Consider the following 23943-nt stretch of genomic DNA (forward strand, 5'->3'; position numbering starts at 1 on the left):
TTTCCTATCCATTGCCTCAGTCAAACTGAAGCAAGGATGTATCTCTCTACAAAACCCCAAATCTTTCCCCACATCTCAAAACAGCATTAATCATGCAGACAAGGGTTAGTGGCTACCAGATTTTCTTTTATATAAAGGGAGAATAAAATGATAGCAATTTAAGGAGCAACCAGAGGAACAATTTGTGATGAGGGTTACTTTTTGGCTCAGAAGAATCTAGTGGTTCAGATTGCCAAATCAGGAGTAGGATCAGCTTCTTAGAGCATATATAATGACCTGACAAAATGGAGAAGTGGAATAACCAAAGGTTGTATGAGGATGGATGATGCATAGGGCAATATGGAAGAACAAAAACTTAGAATCCAATAGAGAAATTTCAGTTGTGGATGATACTTCTTAAGGGCAAGTAATTAAATCTTATGCTTCTTTGTGTCTATTTCATCTAACAAGGTGTCTTGTACATAGTAGGTGTACAACAAATGTTTGTTGTTGATGATGATGTAGAACCCAAAGATTCTTTAAAAAAGAGCACAGGTAGAGGTTGAAAAGATGTTTTGACACATGCTCTTTAACTGCAGAAGATTACATTTCCTTATCTCTGTTTATACTAAATAATTGTTCCACACTCACCTCTGATATCTATGCTGAATAGGGTTCCCACACTCTGTCAGACCTTAAGATTATCCAGGTCTGAGTCTATGGATTCGGTGTAAAAGATATAACTACTTGGGCTGAATGACATTGTTCAACAACATGGTAGAATGGATTCTCATGTCCACAGTGGGTGATGGAAGCCTTCTCTTAGAAGAATAGGATTGAGGAGAAGGTGCTTAAGGAACTGTATAAGATAACCTCCCAGAAAGAGAGAAATTATTTGTGGAAATATTGGGTAATTAGTGTAGCAAGGGAATTAAATAATAAATCAGCAAACCTTTATTAAGCATGTACTTACTTTGTGACAACCCTGGGAACCTATGAAAGGAAACTGTCTCATTAATTGTAAGGATAAAACATAAATAAGGATATACAAAATATATATGAAAGTAATACAAATAATTGGGGGGAGTGGAAGGTCATTAATAGCTAGAACAGGAGAAAAGACTTCATGTAGAAGGTGATGCTTAAGGTGAATTTCAAAGTAAACAAGAAATTCTAAGAGGCCAGGTAAGGAGAGACTCTTTTTCAGACACTGCAAATATATGGAGATGGAAGATGGAATGTCTTGTATGATGAAAAACAAGAAGTTCAGTCTGGACAGATTACACATCGCTGAAAGTAATTCATAACAATGTTAGAAAATAGATTGATGACTGGTTTTCAAAGTTTTTAAAAGCTTAAAAAATTATTCTTCTAAATATGTAAATAAGACCCATCTTTTAAAGTAATTCCTTCTGTTTGCTTATTCTCTGCTTTTTGCCTTAATATTTCCATTGTAAATGTAATTCCCAGGATAATGTAAAAGACATTTTAATGGCAACCCTAAGATTAATAATTATTGAAACAATATTCAGAGAAATCTATGATAGTGAGAATATGGTGAAATAGCCAAAATAAGCCACTTAGAAAGAGAAAGCTATAATAAATAGGGCAATAAATGGGAAGGGAAAATTACCAGGGTTTCAAAATGGAGAAGTGAAGCAGGTGGATGTTGCAGTGGAGAGAGTACTGGGTCCTACATCATGAAGATCTGAGTTCAAATATGACCTTAGACCCTTAGCTGTGTGACACTGGGCAAGTCATTTAATTTCTGCCTACATCAGTTTTCCCATCTGTAAAAATGAATATAAGAACACTTACCTCCTAGGATTGTTTTGAGGATCAAATGCAATAATATTTGTGCATTGTTTTGCAGTCCTTAAAGCAATGTATGTAAATACTGTTGTTGTTTTGACTATTATTATGATTTCTCCATCAATAAGATTAAGATATATGTATGTATCACCTAAAATCTGTTTTAAAAATAAGTACTATCACATCAAAACACAATCCTTTATGATTTAAAAATCACTTTCCTCACTATTTTACTATCCTGTGAAGTAGGTAGTTATTGTTGTTATTTTACAGATAAGGAAAATAAAACAAATGTTAAAAGCCTTATTTGGCTCATGATTACATAGTCAGTAAGTATTCCAGACAGGACTCTTCTTCAGTGAAAGAACAATAAAAAATAAATGTTGGATCAGAAAGACTAGTTCAAATCCAGCCTCAGATGTTTACTAGTTGTATGTTCCTGGACAAGTTACTTAACCTATGCTTGTTTCAATTTCCTTATTTGTAAAATGGGCATAATAACTGGCATCTATCTCCTAGTGTTGTTGTGAGGATCAAATGAAATAACAATTATGAAGAGTTTAGCACAGTGCCTCCACATAGTAAGCACTATATAAATATTAGTTATTATTATTATTATCATCGATATTAAGTACTTTTCAACCCTGAAAATGCCATATGAATCTTATTCATTCATATCCTAATAATTAGGAATTGCAACAATTCAACACTGTCAAACATTTATTAAGTGCCTGTTTTATGCAAGTTATCCTCCTAGTTATAAAGGACAAGGACAGAAACCAAAATAATCAGTACCTTCAAGGAGTTCACATTCTACTGGGAGATATATCTATCAGTTAATCAATGAATATTGATTATCACCTACTATTATGTGTGGTACTGTGCTGGGCACTGAGAATACAAGTACAAAGAATGGAAGAATCCTGACTCACAATGAGCTTATTTTCTAATGAGAGAAGTAGCTATAAAATAAATATATGTATTACATAAATATTAAATTAATAAGTAACAATATATACATAGCTGTTTGAGAGGGAAGACAGTAGCAGTTGGGGAAATCAAGAAAGACTTCCTGGAGAAGATGGAGTGTGAGCTGCAACTAAGAGTACAAATATGGGGAGGGGGGGATAAGGAAGAAGTGCATTCCAGGCTTGGGAACAGTATCATCAAGTATCATGTGAAGAACCGAGAGGAGGTCAATGTCACTGAAATTCAGAGTGTGGGAGGGTAATGTGCTATGAGGTTGGAAAATTTGATTAGGGTCATGTTGTATAGTTTTAAAAGCTAAACAGAAGAGGTTATTTTTTTATCTTAAAGGCAGTAGGAAAGCATCACATTTGGATAAGTAGTGAACTCTCAAGCTCAGATTTCCATTTAAGGAAAATTACTTTGGCAGCAGAATACTAGAGCACTGAGAGACTTGCAGCAGGAAGATCAATTGGGAAACTGAGGCAAAAATCTAGGCAAGAAGTGGTGAGAGCCTGATCAAAAAAGAGTAATTATCTGGCTACCTTGAAATCCCATCTAAAATGCATCTTCTCTGGGAAGTCTTCCCTAACCTCTCTTAATCAGTACATCCCCTCTTTAAATGGTTTCCTATTTATCCAGTATGAAGCTCATTTTTTATTACTTGTTGGCATGTCGTCTCCATTAGAATTTAAGTTCCTTGAGGGTAGGAATTGTCTTTTATCTCATTTTGTACCATTAGTGTTTAGCATAGTGCCTGGCTCATGCTGACTGATAGATGCATGAGTGGAGAGAAGGGATTAGAGATTTGTTAAGGTATTGTGAAGATGGGATTAACTCTCCCCTGCCCATTTTTAGATTTAATCACCAGAAACCTATATACCCCACTTACACTTGAATGGAGGAGGTCTGTGCCCCACATGTGCAATAGTGGGTGATGAATCAGAAACCACTGACTGCCCTGTGGGCAGTCCTAAAAAAAAAACTATAGACTATAATTTGTCCATGTAAAAAGTAGAGGAAGGCACAGGAAGTGATGCAAAGAAGCATCTTTAAAAGGAGTTACAACTTCCTGTGAGACAGTTCTTTTGTTCTTTGGAGTTCTGAGTTCAAGTTGGAGGCTGGTGAAGAATCTGCTTACTGGACCTGAGACCTTGGATTTGGTGTGACTGTTCTTAAATCTCTCCCTTTGAACTGCCTCATGGGTGAGTGAAAAAGGCTGACTCCTTTCCTGGATTTTCTGAAGGGACTAGCTTCAGGACTAGCTGAGGACTAATTAGCCCTGCCTTGGTGGAGGCAGGGACCAGAATGAAATACTTAGTGTGTTAGATCTTATCCTATTCTCTCTCTGATTTTTTTTTTACTTTCACTATTTTCATATTTTATAAATTAATTGCTAAAAAATCATTTGGAATTGATTAAATTCCTGGTGACCCTACTCTTAAATAATTTAGTGCAACCCCTTACATTTCTGGCCTTTATTATATGCAATCTAGAAATGGAAAAATCAGTCCCCTTATTTGATGTGTCTGGCAAGGGAAAATGAGGAGTTTGAGAATAATGTTGAAATGACTAACCTGAAATATTGGAAAGATGATTTGCCTTCCATTGAGATAGAGAAGTTTAGTAGAGGGAAGGGTCTAAGGGGAAAGATAATGAGTTAAATTTTAGATATATCAAATTTAAGATATTTCAGGAACATTCATTTTGAAATGATGATGTGGCAGAAACTGCCACTGGATATATGGATCTAGAAATCATTTACATAGAGATAAATGGTTTATATAGAGATAAATAGTTAAATTCATTAGGACTGACAAGATTACTATAAGAATATAGAGGAGAAAAGAGCGACCAAGGAGAAAATATTGAGAAATATCCACAGTTTGGGTGTATGACCTGGATGATGGGCCAGCAAAAGAAACTGAGAAGAAGCAATTTTTAAAAAGTAAGAATTGAACTGGGAGAAAGAAAAACAGAGAGGAGAAAGCATACTGTAGGAAACAGTGGTCAGCAGTGTCAAATGCAGCATGTAGGTGAAAAGGATTAAGACTGAGTTACTGTTGTTCAGTCATGTTTGAGTCTTTGTGACCCCATGGATGATAGCAGGCGAGGCCCTTTTCTCTTTCACTATCTCCTGAAATATCTGTCCAAGTTCATATTTGTTGTTTCCATGACACTATCTCTTTATTGCATTCCCCTTTTCATTTCACCTTCAATCTTTCTCTACACCAGTCTATTTCAGTGAGTCCTGTCTTCTCCTTCTGTGGCCAAAACATTTAAACTTCAGCTTCAGTATTTGACCTTCTTGATAACCATGGGTCTCTCAGATGTCTTCTCCAATTTAGATTTGAATTTGTTGATTTGAAAGTATTGATTCTTTGGCACTCAGTTTCCTTATAATCCGACTCTCACAGACATACATTGCTACTGGAAAAACCATAGCTTTGATGACATGGAATTTTGTCAACAAGATAATATCTCTGCTTTTTAGTATGCTATTCTGATTTGCAAACAAAAAGCAAGAGTTTTTTAATTTCATGGCTGCAATTGTGATCTGCAGTGATCTTAGAGCTTGAGAATGTAAAATCTTATTCTGCTTTTCTTTCTTCACCTATTTCCCAGGAAATAGATCTTGAAAAAAAATTTTTTTGGTTAAACTTCAAGCCAGCTTTTACATTCCCCTATTTTACTCTTATAAAAAGTGAAAATTTTAATTCTTCACTTTCTGCCACTGTTAGATTTAAAATGGTTGAAGGCCTTAAACTGTAACAGTTAAAAGACTGATGTTGTAAACTGTAGTGAGCTAAAATGGTGGAAGATATAAATGGTGATAGATATAAGAGAGGATGAGTAAATTTGACCGCAGAAAATATGTTTCACTACAGTGTCTTGGTTTTTAAATCAAATATAAGGTGGTCGCCAGGGAAATATTCCCAATTATTCAAATACCCAAGTCAGCTGGGTTTTATAGAGATTTTAATTAATACAAATGTAGAATTAAAGAAAAGAGAGAAAGAGAGAAAAAGGAAATAAATATGAAGGGTCTTAAGCCAACATGGCCTAGACCTGAGTCTTAAGAGAGAGAGATCAGTCAGTCAGTCTTTTAACACTTACCACAAGGTCTGTCTAAGCAAGGATTCTAGTGACACCAGGCCAGCATCATCTCAGCTGACTTCACCAGAGAGAGTTCCAGCCAGAGTCCTCCTTAAAGAGCCTTCCAGCCAGAGACTGTTCCAAAGGGCCTCTCTCCAGAGCCTCCAGAGGGACAGAGTCCCCTCAGAGGAGCTCCAGCGAGACCTCCTTAGAGATTGTCCTCCAAGAGATTCTTCCCAAGCGATCCTCATCAGAGATCCTCCAAAAGGATTTTTTTCTCAAGAGATTCTGCTTTTTCTTATATAGGGGTTTTTCTCCTATGTCACCTCCCCTAAGTCCTTACATCTTCCAATCACTGTAGACGTTTTCCAAAGGACTGCCCATCTGAATTCCTGCTAAGTCAACTAATCTCCTCAGTAAGTCTGAACCAGAAAAAACACAGCTGAGTCAACTAATGTCATTAAGAGAAAACTTGCCCGACCCTTTTAGGTACCTAGCATCTCATTGTATCAATTCTAAAAAACAGGCATGGCTCAAAGAACTCCTTGCCTTATTACAAGCATGGGTCCAAGTACTTTCATTGTTTAGCAAGGAGTTTTCTCCCCTAAAGCAGTCTTAAGTACGGGTGGAGTAGAGGTCCTCCCATTTCTGATCCTGGCGAGTTCTCACATCAAAATGAGGAATGTTTCCCAGTAGGGAATTTGTTCCAATGGAGGATTCCTCAATGTGGAAATTTTTAACATTCACAAGTCTGAGAAATTTCAAGATTTACACCACCCAAGTGGTATCATCTGCATATCTAAGATTGTTGATATTTCTTCTGGCAACTTTAATTTTGGTTTTTGATTCATCCAGTTTGGTATTTCACATAATATGTTCTAAATATAAGTTGAATAAGGTAATACTATATAGGCTTGCCATAATTTTTTTCCAAATCAGTTTTCTATGTTAGGTTCTAACTGTTGCTTCTAGGCCCACAAATAGGTTCCTAAGGAGTCAAATAAAATGTTCCCTGACTCCATCTTTGAGGACTTATCACATTTTGTTGAGATCCACAGTCAAAGGTTAAGTGTAGTCAATGAAGCAAAAGGAGATGCCTTTCTGGAATTCCCTTACTTTCTCCATATTCCATCAAATGTTGGAAATTTGGTTTCCAGTATCTCTGTGTCCTTGAAAACTAGCATACTGTTTTGGTATTTCTCAGTTCACATACTGCTGAAACCTAGCTTGAAGAATTTAAAGCATAATCTAAATGAGTATAAGTGTTCAATAATTTGAACATTCTTTGGCATTGCCCTTCTTTAGGATTGAGGTGTAATCTGAGCTTTTCTGCTACTGTTGAGGATATTGAATACAACACTTTATCAGCGTTATCTTTTAGCATTTTAAATAACTCAGCTGGAATTCTGTCATTTCCACTAATTTATTATGAGCAATGTTTCCTAAGGCCTACTTGACTTTATTCTCCTGGATGTCTGGCTCTAAGTCAGTAACCAACCTATCACAGATATTAGTGATGTTAGCATCTTTTTTTGCATAGTTATTCTGTATATTTTGGCCACTTGTTCTTAATCTCTTCTGCTTTTTAACTTCCTACTATTTTTTTATTTGATCATGCTCATTTTTGCATGAAATGCCCTTTATATCTTTAATTTTCTTGAAGAAATCTCAAGTCTTTCCCATTCTGTTTTTTTTTCCTATTTCTTTGCATTGCTCATTTAGGAAAATCTTATCTCTCTGTGCTATTCCCTATAATTCTGCATTCATTTGGAAATATTTTTCCCTTTTTCTTTTATGTTTCATTTTCCTTCTTTCCTGAGCTACTTGTAGAGTTCATCAGATAACCATTTTGCTTTCTTGCCCTTCTTTTTCTTTGGAGGAGGGCTTTTTTGTTTGTTTGTTTGTTTGTTTTTTTGGCTAGTGTGGCCTGTACAATATTTCAAACTTCTCTCCATAGTTCTAAAGGTATTCTATCTAACAGATCCATTCCCTTAAATCTATTCAGCATTTCCATTTCATATTTATATGGAATGTTTTTTAAGATTGAGAAAGACAATCAATTTTGGCATTTGAGGTCACTCAGTTTGGAAAGAGTAGGTTCAGTTATATAGGAAGTTGAAAGCCAAATTGAAAATGGTTGGGGAATGCATAAGAGGAAGAGGAGGAAGTAGACAACATTTTCAAGATTGCCTGAGAAAGGGAGTAAATAATGATAAGAAAATAACTTGAATTTAAATAACAGAACAGTAGATTAATAGCTTGAGTTTAGTTGATAGAATTTAGTTGTATTGTGGGAGAACTTGAGGTGAACCCTAGGTTCAGGAAAGGTACCCTTTGCAAGAATGCAAGACTCCAAACTTAGTTTAGGAATAAAAAGAGAAATTTATTAATTCAGTATTCATGTTAAACTTGCTAGGAGAACAGTGCAGGTAGGGACTTTTGATACATTTTAGGGGATGTTTGTCATCTGACCCAGGCTAGAGTGATGTCCTTTGTCCCAAAGACAAAGGGGTTGACCAGGACATAGTCAGATGGTATCAGAGCATAACTGGGAGATATATATCTGTGCCTATCTCATAACTAGGGGAGAATTCAAGGGGAATATTTCTCTCAGGGGTCTTTCCTTATCATGGGCTTCTGATGCTGAGGATCACCTTTCCTTCAGCAATACAAGAATGCAAGGAAGGAAAGGAATTTTCCTGCTTTCTTTTTGACCTGAAATATTTCTGGTGTTTGGGACATCCCAGGAAAACCTGGGCTCCCATGCCATTCATTTCTCTAAGGATGGGGAACCAAACCTGTTTGAAGACAAAAGGCAAGGAATCAGTTGATTTGTTATTCATTTGTGTTGGCAAACAGGTTAAAATGTCTGAGGTTATATTTGAACTTGGGTTTTCCTGACTCCAGGTGGAGGGTCCACTGAACCACCTAGCTGCCTCCAATATGAAGTGTGAAAATTTGAGAGGAGAAAATTTGAGGACATAATTAGCTATAGAAGTAGAACATTAGATCAAATATATAGATAGAAGGGGATACCCTAGGGAAGGAGGAAAGCCCCTTCTTTTTCAAAGACTGGAGAAAGGAGGAGAGCATGGGGATTTTGAGATGAAAAGAATGGGAAAGGAGGAAGCTCACAGCAAATAGTCTCAGGTTTCTCAGTTGGGTCTAATTCTTCAGCAGAGTAGGTGCAGGGAGGGGATGTTATGCAAGGCATAAGGAGAGAAGGTTAGGAATAGTTTTTTTGGGAGAGTGGTACAGGGTATCAACTTAATGTCAATAAAAGAATAACACTAGTAGGTCTTTATCCTAAAGAGATTTTAAAAAGGGGTGGGGTGGGGAAAGACCTACTTGTACAAAAAATGTTTAGAGCAGTTCTTTTTGTAGTGGCAAAGAATTGGAAATTGAGAGACTGTCCATCAATTGGGGAATGGCTGATCATATAATTTTAGAAAACTTAAATGAAAAATTTTTATTGCAAGTTATTGGGAAAATAAAATATCTTTTAAAATTAAAAAAAAATTGTCCTGCTGATGTGAGGGCCCAGTAGAAGTGGGATATCATAAATATGTAGTATATTCAATCAACATAGTTGTGTGACTTCTTTAAGTGCCTTTCAACAGCATACCAGGGGGCTGAATGATCAATTATTAAGCAAGAGTTTACTGGAGATGATGGTAGTAAATAGGATTAGGAGAAGGGGGGGGGGAGTTAGGACAATAGACTGAGGGATTTGAGAATAGAATAATTCAGAATTGAATTGGTTAATTATCTTCCGGAGTTTGGGAAAACTGTAATGTGAAGTTAAGTGCAAGGTCTAAGAAAATAGTGAGGGATAGGAGATTCAAAGGACAGTAAAGAATTGGTTGAAGACAAATGAACCACTGGGAGAGCAGGGATATTTAGAGGTTATTGTGAGATAGGGGAATGTAAGAATTTCTGAACAAAGAAATGGATTGAGATGCTGTAGGTAAAGTAATTTGCAAACTTTAAAATTTGATATAAAGAGAATTATATAAGAGGGAGTCTGTTCTAATGATTAGAATACTAATCAGAAGACTTGATTATAGTTGTGATCTATATGTTATTTTCTTATTTCTAAGTCAGTCAGTCAGTCAGTAAACATTTAGATCCTTACTAAATGCTGAACGCAGTGCTGGGAATTAAGAAAATCCCTGCTCCCAAGTAACTCACAAACTCGTGAGGGAGACAAGCAAACAAATACACAGGATATAAACAAGCTACATACTGGATAAAAAGGAAAGAATTATATAAAGCTCTGGAATTAAGGGTTTGGGAAATAGAAGATGGGATTTTTGTTAGGACTTGAAGGAAAGTAAATAAGTCAGTAGGCAGAGATGAAGGAGAGCATTGGTGACAGCTAAAATGCCCAGAGGCCAGAGATGGAGTATCTTTTTTTTTTTTAATTAAAAATATTTTTTTCCAAGGTTACATGATTCTCCTTGTCTCCCTTTCCTCTTTCCTCCCACGTCCAGGAGCTGACAAACAATTTCACTGGGTTATACATATATTATCACTCAAATCCTGTTTCCATATAATTCATTTTTGTAATAATATTTTAAAACCAAAAACTCAAATCATACACCCATATGAACAAGTGATAAATCATGTTTCCCTCTGTATTTCTACTCCCACATTTTTTTCCAGATGTGGATAGCATTCTTTCTCCCAAGTCTCTCAGAATTGTCCAGGATCAATGCATTGCTTTTAGTAGCAATGATCATCCCACAATGTTTCAGTTACTGTGAATAATGTAGAGGAGTATTTTGTATAGTGAATCAATCAACATTTATTAAGTGCCTACTAGTGCCAGGCATTGTGCTGAGCTGTAGTATAAAAAGAAGAAAAGAGAGTGAGTGCCTGACCCTCAAGGAAATTACAGCATAATAGTGGGAGTTAACATGCCAACAAATATAAATAGAGCAACGGAATAAATAGTAAATCATTAAAGAGGTAAAGTATTGGAATTATGAGCCTATTTTGCCATATGCAAGTCACTTCTCTGAGCTTCACTGCTCTCATCTGTAAGATGGGTATGATAATTATTCTCTCACCGAAATTAAGGGCAGTTTTGAGGATCGATTAAAATACTGCAGGTATGAGGGAATTCTGCAAATTGTTATATATACAAATTTATTCTTTATGATTTCTAGATGGCCTTTAAAGACCTTTCCAGGTCTAGGTCTGCTACTGAATTGCAGCAGAAGGAAGAATAGCCTTCAGGAAAGGAAGCATATGCTGTCGGGCAAGAGAGGCAAAATGAGGGGGAGAGGCGCGGGCTTCCGACGTGTCAGGATGTGGGAGACGCAGGCCAGGGACACCAAGTAGGCGATAACAGGGAAAGTGAGGTGGGGAAATCCATGGCTGCTCAGCGAGAGCCAGCCGGCCGCTTGGGCCCAGCTTCCATCGCTGGCCAGAAGGGGCCGCACCCGACATCAGCCAGGTGCCTCTCAGAGGGCTCTGGGCCCTCGCTGGCTCGCTAGGCCCGAACGCCACCCCGCTGGCTGGGCGCACCTATTCCACCGCCCCCCCCCCCACGCCCCACGCCCCACGCCCCAAGTTCCATTCCACCCACCCTTCCAACTCTCGCGAGACATTTGTGCGTGCGCGTGCAAAGCAAGTCTCGGGGAGGAAGGGGCGGGGCACCTGACCGGGGCGATTTGCTTCTGCGCTGGAGCTAGAAGAGGGGCGGGCGCCATTGTGTCTGGTGCAGGCCCTTTTTCTGCCAGAGGAGGAGAGGAAAAAGGGAATCCTGACTCTGCGGGGAGGCCACGGGGAATCACCCAGCTTTGCGCCTATCGGGGAGCAGAGGGTTATGCTTGTAGAAGGTAAGTTTTTCCTTGAGCACCGGGGGAGGCCGGTAGGAGGAAGGGGCTCGAAGAGTGCAGGGCGGAGGGCCGAAGGGAGGAGGGCGGAAAGCCGACCTCGACCTCGGGAGGGCACAGGTCCCTCCACCCCGGAGCCAGGACCGAGGACGCGCCCCAGGCCTTGAGGTTTGGGGGAGGGGAAGAAGGCGCTCCCTAGCGGCCTGGTCGAGTTTGGGGACCCCCTCCCCCCTTCAGTCTTGGTGCCTCCATGCATTAGGTCGAGTGGAGGGGAGGGCATCTTTGATGGAAAGAATGTTTACTGGGGGAGGGGGAAAGGAGAGGGAGAGAGGCCGAGACCAGAGACCGATTTCTGGAGCCCTGTAAGGTCTCCGGGGGAGAGAGGGGCGCGATTGGGATGGTGAAAGGATGGCTCGTTTTTGGAGTTGGACCCACCCAGGGGTTTCCATATTTGGTGATTACTTGTCGACTAAAAACTGGTCGGAGTGGGGTAGATCAGTGCCAACAGGTTTTAAATGAAAACCAGTTCGCTAGAATCTTTTATGTGTTTGGAAGCTTGCTGTGTTTCGCTCCTGTTTTTGCCGGCCAAGGTAAATGCCTCTTTTCTTTTGTGGGATTATTCTATAGGTTATAGTGGGAGGAAAATTTATCCCAAATGCGGCCCCTTTTACGTTTTCCACCATTTCATAGAACATTGTACTGCTGGGCCTTTAAATCTTTACGATATTGTTTTCCTTTGGCAAAGGATTGCGTAATAAAGATCAAATTTAATTGTTTATGTAGTTTTAATTAGGAAGTAAAAGAAGAGACTTTTTTCCTTAAGTGATAAAATGTACATAAGTAGAAATTTATTGGCATGGGTGCAAAATAAACTCAGAAGTGAATGTTTGGCGTGGTTTATTGATGATTTTAATTGTGTAATAATAGCTCACACATAACATTTTTAGGTTTGCAAAAGACTAGTCATGAAAGTAGGTAGTGAAAAAATACTATTTTCCCATTTTACAGATGTGGAAACTGAGGCTGAAAGATTAAACGACTTGCAAACCTTTATTTGTCCCAGGGTTCTTTATACCACTCTGGTGTGCAATGGCTACATGTAGTAGACTTGCTTCCATGATAGAATTAATAACATTTTATTTTTTTCTTTTGTGTGTGTGTGTGTGTGTGTGTGAGTGAATGAATTCCTTGGAATCTTTATTTGCTCCCCATGCCTCCAGATTTTCTAGAATAAAGATGAGCTATTAAAATCTCAATTGAGACTTGATAATAGCCAACAAAAGTTGATCTCTAGATGATGAAATGAAATAGATAATCATCAAGCTATAGACTTTATTTTTGACTAATAATTCAAATTCATTTCTCATAAACTTTAAGAAGTAACTTAAAACTTATTGCTAGTTGAATCTATAATGTATTATAATTCATATTTTTATTTAATTATAAATTAAATTATTATTAATTAACCCACAGAGGTCATCTTCAGAAGTATTCTCTAACTACAGTGTCCATCCCCATTGTTTATGAAAAATTTTTCATTCCATGGTGCCCCTCCCTATTCTTTAATGGAAATGGTGATCTTGTTATGACTGGAAAGTAACCAAAATGGGAGCCAGTTTTATAAAATAATCAGTCTCTAAAGGGCAGGTAGTTAACTAGATTTTAATTTCATTAGTATATAAACCATATTTTAAAATACATTTTTACCTTTCTACCTGCAGATATGATTAAAGCTGGTTTTTCTTGCACCCAAATATATTTCTTTGTTGGTTCTACCAGTTATGCTGCATATGCAGAACAACCGGTTTTAAAGTCACTAGTTGACACCCTTTTTGGCAGCCATTTTGGAATAGAGAAGGTTTTTGGATCTTACTGAGAAAAAACTAGTGTTCTTCCCATTATTTGAACACTTCTATTTAATATTTTTATGTCTCCAAATGTTACTTAAAAATACTTGCCCTTTATAGTTGCAAATTAAAAATCATTTTACAAAAGAAAACAATGTTTATAAAATTTTTTATATTAATTTAGGGTTATTTTGACCTTATGAAGGACTTCCCTAAAACCAGTTAAATGATCTTTACGAATTTGTAAACAGTTTATCTCTGTATTATGACAGAAACACCCCGAGCTTAAAAGAGCCTTAGATCACTGGTCTTATTTTACAGACGAAAATTTGAGGCCCAAAGAATCATAAGATTACAGGATCATAGGTTAGAGCTGGAAGGAACCTTAGACATCATTTAAACCAATCTCATTTTACAGTTGAGGAGTGGTAAAGTTATTTTTTCAAGGTCCTGTAGGTCGCAATGTCAGAAACAGGATTTGAATACAGGTCCTCTGACTCCAGTTCAGCACTTTATCCAGTTTTTTTAAAAAGGAAAGTTCTTTGTTTTAAGTAATATTAAGTAGTATGGTTAGAATTTGAACTTGGGTCCTCTGACTCCAAGTACAGTTCTAGACTTATGCTATTGTATTTTGCTTAAGGTTTATATTGATTTTGTTTTATCACTGAATTATCCCCTCCAATCCAAGTATTTATTAAGCACCTACTTTAAGTGTTGGGCGGGCACTGTGCTAAATTCCTATGGATGCAAATAAAAGAACTGAAAAACATCCCCTACTCCCAAGGTGTTTACTTCTCAGGTAGGCTACCAGTTATTTCCTTTGTATATGTATACAGAATATATATAAAGATAATAATACAAATAGATGCAAAGTAGTTAAAAGATAAGGTAGTTTGAGAAATGGCTCAAGAGTTGAATGTTCAGGCTTTCTGTAGGTGATGAGCTTTAAAAGCTAGATAGTAATTCATATTTGGAATATGAACTGGAGCCACTGTAAATAGGGAAATGAGTGACATGGTGAGGAACAATTAGGATACACTTTAACCTCTTATATTTCTGTGTTAATAAGAGGAATGTCTCCCTTACATCAAACATAGTTTTATGAAAATACAACAGATATTTGAAAGAGAGGCTTAATAATTAATGCTAACCCCCTTCCTCCAGTTTCCATTTAGTTTATCCTGATTCCTTAAGTCAGATTAGTAGTTGTTTTTCTAGTCTCTAGGACCCTAGGTCCCAAACTATGATCTATCTACATATGTATTTACAAAAGGAATTGACGCTATTGTTTAGCATGAAACAAAACATTTTTTTAGGGAGAGAGAATAAGAAATGGATTTTGAATTGTTGTAAAGCTGTCCTTGGGATCTTTAATACTGGATCACCTCCTAGGCTCAGTTTATATAGAGTCAACTTGGTATGGGGTAGAGGGGTTACGTTTACTTTACATCTCAGGGCTAGTTTTTTCTTCTATAAAATTGGATTAAATTTATCTGTCATAAGGTTGTTATAGGAAAGAGTTTTGTAAATTTTTAACATTTATATGGCACTTTATTATTATAGGTAGTTACCAATTTACATAGTCCTAAAATAGCCTAATTTTTACTGAATTCCATTATCCTATTCTTACCCAATTGATCCTTGTGACAACTTTGTGAAATAGTTTTTATTATCACTCTTTCACACTTGAGGCAAATGAGCTGAGAAAAGTCACTTGACCAGAGTCTTGCTACATAGCCAGTGTCTGAGGCAGGATTTGAACATCATAGGTATTCTTGACTCACACCCAACTATTTTACTACACCAAACTTCCTAAAGATCTCCATATACAATAGATTGGGGACATAGGATCCACTTTCACATATGTGGTAATATTTGGAATTAAGGCATTTTTTAAAGGGAATCTATTGTGGAAATTCTTACCTTTAGTAGTTATGGAGAAACTAGCATGTTTTTATTATATTTAGGGAGCACTAGAAAGTTGAGGAAGTATCTAGGGTATGAGAACTAACTGTAAACATGGTGGGGCCATTGCCCTATTGGTTATCTGATTTACTATTGTGTAAATCTTGACTGTACAGACTGTACATTAGAACACATCCATAGCATCCCAGTCACCAAATAGGAAGAGACATTAGAACTCATCCAGAAGTTTTGCATTGATTTAGTGCCTATTATGTATCAAGCATTGAGCTAAGAGCTTTACAAATATTTCACTTGATCTTCACAACAACCTTGAGAGTTAGTTGTTATCTTAATTTTACAGTTGAAACTGAGGAAAATGGGTTAAATGATTTGCAGGGTCATATACTTGTTATCTGAGGTCAAATTTGAACTAACACCAGACTCCATGCTCATGTTGAAAAAACTCCCTTAGGTGGTATTTGAAGGCAGACTTGTTAAATCTAATGGAGAGATCCCACATTTAAGTGTTAGAGCCAACAGAGTCTGGCTTGTGGTGTGCTGCCTTGAATCCTGCCCTTGGGGGTGGGGAAGGGAAGATTGGAATTGGCATTATCTTCACTTCCTCTCATTACCTATCCCATCCCCCAAACCCTCTCTAGAATGTGGACCAATTAGAGACCATTCTAATTTGGTTAGAGTTTTCCAGTCGTGCTTTAAGGTCAATTAATTTAAATTTTAGAATTTTGAACTGAAAAGAGACTTTGGAGGTCATCTAGCCCAACCTCATTTTATTAATGAGGAAGAAGTAAAGACATACCTAAAGGTATATAAAATGTGGCAGAACTGAGGTTTGAAACCAGATCCTCTGACACCAAATGAAGAAAGATCACATCTTAGACTTAAATTGTGAGCTTTATTTGAGGCTGTCACAAAAAAGTCATATTTTGTGATTAAATATGGAATAGAGATGAGTTCACATCACCAGCCAGATGTTAAGCACCAAATATAAATCGGAGTCACTGAAGGAAATATAGGAATAAGGCATGAAGTTCACAGGATTTTTAAGTGAGCACTTGAAATGAGATGACAGATCAGATAAGGAAGTCCAGAGAAGTAAAAGTATCATATTCAGTCAAACAGGTAGTAGTCGAACTCTATCCTCTAGCTCCTAATCTTGCTTTCTTCCCAATATTATGGATTTTCCCTTGTGTTTATATAAGAGCTAATATAATTAATATAATAAGTTAATATAAGAGCTTGGAACCTGGCCAGGAGCTTCAGTGGAGGACTTAGTGGAGCTTGAGGAAATGTAAGGGCTTTGGCTCTCTGGGAGGAGAGAAAGGGAAATCTTAGGAGGTCTTATGACATTTTGACAAAGTATGCCTGACCAAGTGGAGATGAAGACTTGGGATGCTGAAATTTGCCATTTGTGTCAATTGCTCCAAAATATGCATTTGTCTTTCATTAAAACTATCAGTAGCATTTCACACTTGCCTCTGAGGTTTTAAATTTCAGAAGCAGGGTGATAGAGTTAATTTTCAAACGCTTCAGAATTAATAGAGAATAAATAAGCAAACATGTTAGGTGTTTACTATTTGCCAGGTAATGTAAGCAATCAGAACTTTCTGTTACTTCTTGCATTCAGACTAAAGGATTTGACTATGTAGCCTAGAGCTGATCTGTAATACTTATTTAAGACCATCACAAAATATTCTCTTGTGATATTTTGTGACTAAATGTTTATAGGGCATTCTATTAAGTTTATTGAATTATAATCAAAGGGAAACCTTGAACCATCTTCTCAGGTCATTTGCAAGAATATAGTTTGTGAAAATAGTTAACAGTTCATCGATTTAGTGATATGCCCAAACAACTGGAGACTGAAGGGAGTGGCATTATATTGGATACTTATTTTCCAGTTTGTGTCTTGCAGGTATTTTTACTTATTATTATAATAATATTACTATATTTAGTGTATTATTGCTATATTTCCTTAAATGTTTATTTCATTTATTTAGTATTATACTGCAGCAGCTTCCAACTATGGACTCAATTTGTACATTGAGGGTAGAAGTTCTTAATCTGGAGTCTGAGTTAAAAAAAATGAACACATCGAATATAAGTGGTTTCCTTTATAATTCTTTGTACTTTATTCACTTAAAACATTTTGAGAAAGGGTTCTTCATAGATTTGCCAAATTGTAAAAGAGTGTTTTGTTAAGTGGTTCAGGTTGAGTTGGATCTGACTCTTGATGACCCTGTGGACCATACTTTCTGTGGAGTTTTCTTGGTAAAGATACTGGAGTTGTTTGTGGATTCCTTCTTAGGCAGAGTAAGGCAAATAGATTAAGCGGTTTGCAGCTAGTAAATGTCTGAAGCTGATTTAAACTATCCTTCCTAGCTGCCTCCAAAGGAGTCTATTATACCTACACAAAAAGTTAAGAAACCATGTTAGAGAATCTCTTCTTCCCCTCTCCATCCATTTGTCAGACATGAGTTACTTCTAGTATTTTATTTCTGACTATTGACGATTTTGGGGAATTGACATGTTTAATTCTTAAAATTTATAATTGTTACTTATGAGACTACTATTTTTCCTGCTTAAACATTTTCTTTTACTCATCACTTAATATTCAGCTTATTTTCTTTTATTCAATGAATCTTCACACCTTTTTGTCTGCTGAATTTGGATTTCAGGGGTTGATTAGTAGTGTTCAATAATACCATACATTTATGACCTTTGAGTTAAACTACTTTTCCTAAGAGTGTTACTTTCTGTGCACATGTAGATCTTCAATTTAAGTTTGGAATCTAGAAATAAAAAAAGATCTGTCTAATCATCTTGTTTTACTTATATTTACATTATAAATAACACCTCCATTCCAGCATATTTAAATTTTGCTTTATTTGACTTTGGTCTTAAATTTAATAGGCACTTAGAAAATATTTGAATTTAACTTGTGTTTTATTGGTAACCATCCTTTTTGTGCTTTTACATAATTATTTTTCCAGAGATTTAAAAACAAATATAGTATAATGAGAGACTGCTTAGTGAGGAAAGCTTAGTCCTTAGAGGTTGAGCAATATGTCCTGCCTGGTTCTTTTCCACTTGAAATCTTGGTGAACCTACTTCTGTGCATGTGTAATGAAGGGGGCCCTTCCCTCCACATGGGAGCACTCAGGCTGGTATCCTCTGATTGCTTTCTGTCAGCTTATTGCGGGGTGATGAAAAAACCTTTTAATTGGCTTCAAGGTTCATGCTGTTCTTGTGTTTCTCACTAGAGAGGAGGGCAGTTCTTGTCCTCTGTCTGCCAGGGAAGAGAGGGAGATATTGTCTGGAACCTTTTGTATGTGCACCCAGTTCCAGCTCAGCAGCCAATTTATAAGGCTTTTTGTCTTCATGCCATAAACTGACTGGGAATAGAGGACACTTGCCTCCATGCTCTGAAATTGGGGGAAGGGCCTTATAGTATGCATGACTGGAAGTAGGCTCATCAAGCCTTCTCTTTGAGTAGAACCAGGTCTGGCATATTGCATCATACTTTTAAGGACTAGCTCTCATTGACTGGTCTCCTATTAACATTTGTAGGCTAATTGTTTTACTGTTATAAAAATAAAATGGGAAATTGGTGAAAAACTTACTATGCTATATTCTGAGTTCAATGAGTTAAAATTTACATCACCAGAAAAGTGAAGTATCAGCTTACCTAAGTGGAGATAGTTTTCCTTGATTTTACATAGTAGTTCTTGTATACCATCATATTCTGCTAGTTCTTTTTAAAAAATTCACAGTTGCTTTTTAATTACCTGTGATGAAGCGTAGTGGATTTGAAAAGAAAAAAATATAGAGAGAGGTCTTCAATTTGAAAATATGTATATCTGATAAAAGAAATTGCATTTTATACATATATTTTTGAAGTCTCCCATAACTACCAAGCCAAAAAATGGAGTAAACATTAATGTTATTTTCAACAAGAATAAAATTTAAAAATAATCATAGCAAAAGTTTTAGGAACTATGTATGCTAATTATAGTACTATTGTACTCCCTATGCATAGGAACTCCTGTGATTCTGAATTTCAAGGCTGAGTTCCAGATTTTGATTTCAAGCTTTGAATTTCATATACCCTATCCTGATGGGTGGAAGGAAATTCTTTTTATTTAACCCAGTAAGTGCTCTTTCTAGTTTGACCTACTACTTATGCAACCACATTACATAAGTTTTCAAGTGACACGTACATTGTCAAAATTTAATCAAGTTATCTAAAAGGAGTTGCCAGAAATAATTACCTACTCTGTAAATTTGCTCTCTCTGAGGCCTCTATGTCTTCATTTCCTCCCATGAGTTCCATTTTAAGCAGACTTCCTATTAGGTTATTCCTTTTATCTTCCAAATCTGCCGGGTCATAGTGGAATTACATAAACTTATGTTCAGAAAAATATTACTGTGGGGGCAGCTGGGTAGCTCAGTGGATTGAGAGGCAGGCCTAGATATGTGAGATCTCTAGACACTTCCTAGTTGTGTGACCCTGGGCAAATCACTTAAACCCTATTGCCTAGGCCGTACTGCTCTTCTGCCATAGAACCAGTATAAAGTATTGGTTTTACGGCAGAAGTTAAGGATTAAACATTTTTTTTTAATTGTTGCTTGAAACTTTTGCTGACCTTTATCTTTCAAAAGGAATTAAAAACCTTCCTGCTTAGGTCATTTTAATAACTAATACCCTAGGTAAAATTTCTAATCATATTCAACTTAATATTTGTTAACACCAATGCACAAGGAATTCTTTGGGTCTAAATAGCTTTTGCTTATATTTCTAGTCTGCCAACCAGGAAATATGCTCATTAGATTTAAAACTTCCTTTAATATCACTTGCTGACCTGGGGGAAGTGCCTGCCACCTTTTTGTTTTTCATTGTATTTTTCCCTCTTTTTAAAAATCACTATCACTTCTCAATTAATTCCCTTTTCTTTTTATAATAATAACAGCTAATGAAGCAAAACAGATTGACCCATAGAAATTTTAAGATTGAACATTTATATTCAATTAAAGAGGAGAAAAAAATAAAGGCACATTATGACTTTAATAATTATCCCTAGACCCATTTCCTTCCAATTTAATTTGCTACTAAAAATAAATATGCCTCCTCAGTAGTCTTAACATCAGGTTAAGCCTTTTTAAAAATCTTCACTAAAGTTTGTAGAGACATAACATTAAGTAATATATGCAGTACATGTAATAGAAGTAGTGCTGGTAAGAGTACAGATTTGAAACTCACCTTTGTGAACCCTGACAAAATACTTAACCATCTTGTTAGCAGTAGCAGCTTAACAAATACATAGTGCTTTCCTCTTGACAGCCCTGTGAAGGAAGTGGTTGGAAGTACTATTTTCAATTTATGGCCGAGGAGCCTGACACTCAGAAAAGATATGTTTTTGGTTTTTGAAAATTTCCTTGAAAAGTTACTAAAGAAATCTAGTAGAGAATCTGAGATATCTACTAAGTAAAATAGATGTTAGTTATTTTGGTCCAATTCAATTTTCTTGGAAGCAGTATTACTACAGACATAATTATTATATATTATTTTATCTAGAGTTGCTTACTTCAGTTTGGGACACTGGTAAATAAGCAAGAGAAAAAGTTAAAATACAGTTAGGTTTTTTTTTTTTAATTTGAGAATTGTACAGAGCAAGCTATATTTTTGATTGTCTTAATATCTTCGCACTATGGGTCCTCAAAAGTTGTACCAACTGGTAGCTCCTGTCTTTCTGGAGAGCCATGAAGTAAAGTTTCAGCAACAGAAATGCCTGCTTTCTGAGACTTTTCTGCTTTATTTGCCTCACTAAATAATGGTACTTGGCCGCTTGATGAATTCTTTGGCCATTACCAGCCCACAAAACAAAAATATAAAATAAAATATCCCTTGGTTCTGTGCAGATAAGCTCTTTCTGTTGTGTGTTTGTTTTTTGTAGTTTGGTAAAAAGGGAAGAAGGTGCTAAGAATCACATTTTTTAGACTATTTACAATATTAGCTTAGCTGTTGGTGTTCTAAATATGAAGTCCCTTTCCATTGGACAGCAAGTATGTTGCCTTTGAAAAAAGCACACAGTGGTCTGAACATGATTAATTTATTAGTTAGGCTAACAGTAACCAATTAATTGGGTCAGTTGCCTCTTAGTGACCCTCAATGAGGACAGAGAGGGTATTTTATAACAATTAGCAAGATGACAGCAAAATCTTAAGCAACATAAGTGGATGTTCTAATTGGCTATAAATGGCATAGTCAGAATTGAGGTTATATCATTAGGACCACCCCTTTGGAAATCCTCTTAATCACAGCCAAGACCTGTGATTTGAGTCTCAAGACAGGTTAGTTTTCCATCAATGGAAGTTGCTACAATAGTTTTAATTGATGTGATTTAACCTTTAGGCAGCTAAATGGTGCAATGGATAACATTGGCTTAGGGTGCCTTGATGAACTTGAAGTCAAAAAGATTAATCTTTTGGAGTTCAAATCTGACCCTAGATACTTGCTAGCTATGTGATCCAGTTTGTCACTTAACACTGTTTACCTCAATGCTTTATCTGTAAAATTTGCTAGAGAAGAAAATAGCAAGCTATTCTAGGATCTTTGCTAACAAAACTCCAAATGGGGTCATGAGGAGTTGGATAAGGCTGAATAGCAACAGACCTTTAAGTTAACCAAATTTCTCCCGGAAAGTGGGATAGGTGGGTTTACAGAGGTGGAGATAATTATCTCAAGACAAAAGCTTGATGTTTCATCAAGTTTCCCTGGAATGTGGGTGAAATTTACAGAGGGAAGGAACTTTGAAAAGGGAATATTAAATCTAGGCTTAGCAAAAGAGTTAAAATCAATTTTCAGTTTTACGAGTAGATATATCAAAAGAATGAGATAGTATTCATCTTGACATTCTTGCTTTAAACTTAGATGTGAAGAATTGTACAGGAGAAGTAGAATTATATGAGACAACAGGGAGTATTATTAAAGATGGATAATTCAGTAATGTATCATTAACAAGGAGTAATTGGATAGCTTATTGCCCTACTGCTGTCTATGCAATGCCAAAAGATTTAGATGAAGGCCAGAAGCATGGTGGATGGAGCTCTTGTGGAAGATAAAAGGGAAGAGGTGGACAAAAAACACAAATGAGGATGAGGTGAGATATAGGTGACTTGTGAACTCTACTTTTGGAGGGAATGCACAAATTGATGAGATTGTAATAGCCACTGAAGATTTCTGATTGGATTAAAAGTTCCAAAACTATGAAATAAAAGTAATAACAAGGATGTTTTACTTTGTTTTCTATGCCACCTGTACCTTTTCCAGAGATAGTGGACTGGGATTTGCAGTTCATCCACATCTTATCTCATGGGATTTTTCTATGTTCAACCACCAGGAGGCACCTCTCCTTGCTTCTAGTGAAGCCTATGGACCATTTCAGAAAAGACTTTAAATGTATAAGTAAAATATGGGATATTACAAAGGAACACATTTTTGGAATACAATTCTCAACATACAATATTTATAAACAAACTTATAGGCTTTGTGTTAAAAATCCTTATTTATTTTGACATTCCATCTGTTCTTGCTTATGTTACATAACTAATTTGCCTCTTTTACTGGTCTTATTTTATTTACATTGTGTATTGCATTTGTAAAGGTTTTCCTTAGTAAAGTATAGCAACTTCTTAATTCCTATACTGTCTTTTTGTTCTTTAAGTCACCAAGAACATAATTCTTTGAAAATTATTAATGTGGCTCATTTGCAGAATATTAATGCTTTTTCCAAATGCAATCCATACTGTTCAAAATTCTGGTTCCACTGTATTGACCATCTGCGTATATGACCAAGTCTTTGTTCTGATGGACTTTACTAGGTTGCTCTTTTGGCTGTCAAATGAAGTGTACATCATAGTGTGGATAATAGACATCAATTTACAAATGAGGATTCACAAACAATGAGTATATAGAGGCATCTCACCATCTGTGGAGAATCCTTCACCTAGAACCTAATTTAGACATCTTACATGACAGTTACAGACACCTTTGGCAATTACTTATTTCACTTAATAAAAATCATTGGAGGTTTCTTAAAATATATATCTCCTAAGGAATTTTGTATGATTTTAACATTTGTATGGAGACAGAATTTTATTTTACCAAGTAAAGTTATTTTTCAAGTTAATAGGCAGTATGGTGGGATTTTTCATTATCTATACCTTTTCTTCTATGGAATTTTATTTTTATGAAAGCCCACTTGTTCCCTTTTCATACCTTTGCCAGACACCTTTTCTTTATACATGGTTTGTATAGATTATTTTCAAAGATTTTTGTAGAGACAGGAAAATAGCCATATATGTTCGTGGTTATTGATGTTTTTTTGTTTACCAATTTAAGCTAGTAACATCTTGGGTATGTATAGTAACCTTTCCTCTTTCAGGGAGATTGAGAAACTGCCCCTTAAATTTCTTCA

At 36.3% G+C, this 23943-nt stretch overlaps 1 protein-coding gene across 8 annotated transcripts in view; it reads left to right on the forward strand.

Annotated features, from left to right (window-relative positions):
• The first annotated feature begins 11501 nt into the window (after positions 1–11501).
• MARCHF7 (membrane associated ring-CH-type finger 7) overlaps positions 11502–23943 on the forward strand; it is a 48785-nt gene continuing 36343 nt past the window's right edge. For 2 of the 8 annotated variants that reach the window (XM_056793938.1, XM_056793940.1), the window contains exon 1: positions 12112–12286. Coding sequence is in view for 5 of the 8 variants with exons in the window: in XM_007494237.3 (XP_007494299.1) it covers positions 12212–12286 (75 nt within the window). In the remaining 3 variants the exon portion in view is untranslated. Of the gene's footprint in view, positions 11700–11792; positions 12287–19505; positions 19617–23943 lie in introns of those variants that run through there. The other 6 variants (XM_007494238.3, XM_056793939.1, XM_056793941.1 and 3 more) reach the window with 6 other exon arrangements.

Source organism: Monodelphis domestica, chromosome 4 (genome assembly GCF_027887165.1).
Source record: "Monodelphis domestica isolate mMonDom1 chromosome 4, mMonDom1.pri, whole genome shotgun sequence".
Taxonomy (NCBI): Eukaryota; Metazoa; Chordata; class Mammalia; order Didelphimorphia; family Didelphidae; genus Monodelphis; species Monodelphis domestica.